This window comes from Sinocyclocheilus rhinocerous, unplaced genomic scaffold (assembly GCF_001515625.1).
Source record: "Sinocyclocheilus rhinocerous isolate Xijiao unplaced genomic scaffold, SAMN03320098_v1.1 scaffold2515, whole genome shotgun sequence".
Taxonomy (NCBI): Eukaryota; Metazoa; Chordata; class Actinopteri; order Cypriniformes; family Cyprinidae; genus Sinocyclocheilus; species Sinocyclocheilus rhinocerous.
Window position 1 is genome coordinate 541,851 of NW_015637115.1, and position 4,079 is coordinate 545,929.

At 37.6% G+C, this 4,079-nt stretch overlaps 1 protein-coding gene across 1 annotated transcript in view; it reads right to left on the reverse strand.

Moving 5' to 3' along the window:
- Positions 1 to 3,807, reverse strand: part of LOC107748451 (myoD family inhibitor domain-containing protein-like) — a 12,894-nt gene extending 9,087 nt beyond the window's left edge. The window contains exons 1-2 of the mRNA XM_016563223.1: positions 3,323 to 3,807; positions 3,029 to 3,225 (exon numbers count right to left, since the gene is read on the reverse strand). Of these exons, the coding sequence (XP_016418709.1) occupies positions 3,029 to 3,224 (196 nt within the window). The 5' untranslated portion in view covers position 3,225; positions 3,323 to 3,807. The remainder of the gene's footprint in view (positions 1 to 3,028; positions 3,226 to 3,322) is intronic.
- Positions 3,808 to 4,079: the final 272 nt, after the last annotated feature.

A 4,079-nucleotide genomic window follows, 5' to 3' on the forward strand; every position in this document is an offset into this window, starting at 1 on the left:
CTTTTGCTGTATTTTGGATCAAATAAATGCAGGCTTGGTGAGCAGAAGAGACTTTAAAAACATTAAAAATCTTACTGTTCAAAAACTGTTGACTGGTAGGTTATATAGATTACAGAAATGTTATATTGTAATTTTATTATATATACAGTGGGTACGGAAAGTATTCAGACCCCCTTACATTTTTCACTCTTTGTTATATTGCAGCCATTTGCTAAAATCATTTGTTAATTTTTTTTCCTCATTAATGTACACACAGCATCCCATATTGACAGAAAAACACAGAATTGTTGACATTTTTGCAGATTTATTAAAAAAGAAAAACTGAAATATCATATGGTCCTAAGTATTCAGACCCTTTGCTCAGTATTTAGTAGAAGCATCCTTTTGATCTAATACAGCCATGAGTCTTTTTGGGAAAGATGCAACAAGTTTTTCACACCTGGATTTGGGGATCCTCTGCCATTCCTCCTTGCAGATCCTCTCCAGTTCTGTCAGGTTGGATGGTAAACGTTGGTGGACAGCCATTTTTAGGTCTCTCCAGAGATGCTCAATTGGGTTTAAGTCAGGGCTCTGGCTGGGCCATTCAAGAACAGTCACAGAGTTGTTGTGAAGCCACTCCTTCGTTATTTTAGCTGTGTGCTTAGGGTCATTGTCTTGTTGGAAGGTAAACCTTCGGCCCAGTCTGAGGTCTTGAGCACTCTGGAGAAGGTTTTCGTCCAGGATATCCCTGTACTTGGCCGCATTCATCTTTCCCTCGATTGCAACCAGTCGTCCTGTCCCTGCAGCTGAAAAACACCCCCACAGCATGATGCTGCCACCACCATGCTTCACTGTTGGGACTGTATTGGACAGGTGATGAGCAGTGCCTGGTTTTCTCCACACATACCGCTTAGAATTAAGGCCAAAAAGTTCTATCTTGGTCTCATCAGACCAGAGAATCTTATTTCTCACCATCTTGGAGTCCTTCGGGTGTTTTTTAGCAAACTCCATGCGGGTTTTCATGTGTCTTGCACTGAGGAGAGGCTTCCGTCGGGCCACTCTGCCATAAAGCCCCGACTGGTGGAGGGCTGCAGTGATGGTTGACTTTCTACAACTTTCTCCCATCTCCCGACTGCATCTCTGGAGCTCAGCCACAGTGATCTTTGGGTTCTTCTTTACCTCTCTCACCAAGGCTCTTCTCCCCCGATAGCTCAGTTTGGCCTGACGGCCAGCTCTAGGAAGGGTTCTGGTCGTCCCAAATGTCTTCCATTTAAGGATTATGGAGGCTACTGTGCTCTTAGGAACCTTAAGTGCAGCAGAAATTTTTTTGTAACCTTGGCCAGATTTGTGCCTTGCCACAATTCTGTCTCTGTGCTCTTCAGGCAGTTCCTTTGACCTCATGATTCTCATTTGCTCTGACATGCACTGTGAGCTGTAAGGTCTTATATAGTCAGGTGTGTGGCTTTCCTAATCAAGTCCAATCAGTATAATCAAGCACAGCTGGACTCAAATGAAGGTGTATAACCATCTCAAGGATGATCAGAAGAAATGGACAGCACGTGAGTTAAATATATGAGTGTCACAGGAAAGGGTCTGAATACTTAGGACCATGTTATATTTCAGTTTTTCTTTTTTAATATATCTGCAAAAATGTCAACAATTCTGTGTTTTTCTGTCAATATGGGGTGCTGTGTGTACATTAATGAGGAAAAAAAATTAACTTAAATGATTTTAGCAAATGGCTGCAATATAACAAAGAGTGAAAAATTTAAGGGGGTCTGAATACTTTCCGTACCCACTGTATATTTCAATATATCTCAAAGTACAGGTTTATGGTCATCTATCTTACATAAGGCTTTTATGAGCTCTGTCACTCCTGGAGTCTTTTAGCATCTGAGTGTTGGTGTAAGTGCTCATAAAAGTGCACTTCACTCTGCAGGAGAGCTGCAAGTGCATCCAATTAACATGTTTACAAGTGAGTCCGGGACAAGAGTGAGTGACCGATACTTCAGCGGGTGTTGAAACAACAGAATTTAACAGTAAAGGACTTTAAACAGCAACCAAAAGCAATTTTAGCTTTGTAGTTTCTGCAGAATAATGTTTCTGAAACAAACTCAAAACAGACCAATGTATAACATGCTTTATAATAACACGGTAAAAAATTCCACATATTTCAACTTAAAGTTTAGTTGCTGCTTTAAATTTTAAGTATAATCAAATTGGTTGTACTAGTAATTTTCAAACCTAAATAATATAGAACTGACTTAAAAAAAACAACAAAAACAACTGTGAAATATGATTACAATTTAAAATAACTGCTTTCTATTTTAATATATTTTAAAATGTAATTTAATTGTGTTATGGCAAAGCTGAATTTTCAGCATCATTATTTCAGTCTTCAGTGTCATATGCTCAAAAATGTATTATTATTATTTCTTATTATCTTTTATGACAACATAATTGTCTTTATTGTCACTTTGGATCAATTTAATGTGTACTTTCTGAATAAAATTAATAATTTCTTCAAAAGACAGACAAAAAAAAACAACAACATTGATGATTGGTTGTTTGGCTATTGAACAGTAGTGTGCAGATCAAATGTGATGCATTATATATACATACATGTAATTGGTCTATTTGTGCTAATAATAGAATAATTGAAATAATAATTGAATAATAATTTAAAGCTCTTATATGTGGTGCCCATCTGTAAAAAAAAAAAAAAAATTTTGTAATCATTTCTATATTATACTATATTATTCGTCTTATTTATCAGTTTTATTAAATTATGTAATTATTATTGAATATTACAAATCCTTAATTAATTATAAATGTTATTGAATTATTTGTATCCGTTTATCTTCAGATGGATACTTCATGGGTGTTTAATTGATTTAGTCTAGATCATATTCACAATTAAACCTCAATTGTTTTACGCACACATTAAAGTTAAAACAGGTTTAAGGCCACTGTCCCTTCAGCAGCCAGGACAACTTCTACATACTGGACACAGCAGAAACATCCAAACAGAGAAGTACTGAAGTTGTACCTGCTGCGTCAGGCTGATAGGACTCAAAGGAGGTGAAGGAGCTGCTCTGGGCGCTGGGCTTTCCACGCGAGCAGAGCGAAGCACTGGATCCTGCCCACTCACTGTCCCCTGAGGACACGGGCTCCACTTCAGCGTCCCCGTCCTGCTCCGAGATAGTGCTCAACCTCCTCACCCCACTAACCACAGCTTCACTCATTCTGCATGCAAAACGCAATCATAGATGGAAATGAGAACTAATAATACAGCAAAAGGAGATGCTAAAGCGAGACATGGAGGAACAAAATCATACAATACCTTGAGTGACTCCAGCAGCCCTGCCTCCTGATATGAGCCTGTTATTCCCAAAAACAAATGAGCTAAATACTTCAGTCGGATCTGAGCTTAACACGTGCCAGAGTCAACCAATAGTTTGGCCGTTATGCCCAGAACTATCCCAAAACAAGATGTAATTGCTACGCAGATGAATCTGCAATAATACGCCTGACTTGAGCGTGAGAAAGAAGATATGAGTGGAATATCTTTATAATAACCTGTGCTGAATAAATTATTAAACGCCATCCACGTGCAAAGAGTCTCTGAAGAGTTTCCAGCGTGGCTGCAGTTTTGTGAAATGGATTTCATGAGGGTTTCTGCTGCTGCAGCATTTCAGGGATGGTTCTTTGGTTTTAATGCGGCTAAATTACATTAAAGTTGACAAAAAAAAAAAAAAGCAGGCAGTTTGCAAAGCTTTGTCCTGCTGAAGTGAAACCGACAGTTTATATCCAAAATGAAGCATTTAGCATGTGGAAATTGAAAAAAAAGGAAAAAGGATGGTTACACAAAAATACTAACATACAGACAAAAAAAAAAAAGTTTATTTTTCTTCCCAATCTCTGTTCAAAACAAAAACGGCATTAAGCTTTTTTTATTATCATCTTATTTTTCTCAGTTTAGACAATGAAAAATACAATCAAATCTCAAGGCACTTTAAGGAGATTTGACATAAAAATAGCAATAAATTAGCCAAATGTGCAACTTCACGTAGAAACAAATGCTCTTCTTAAAACATCTA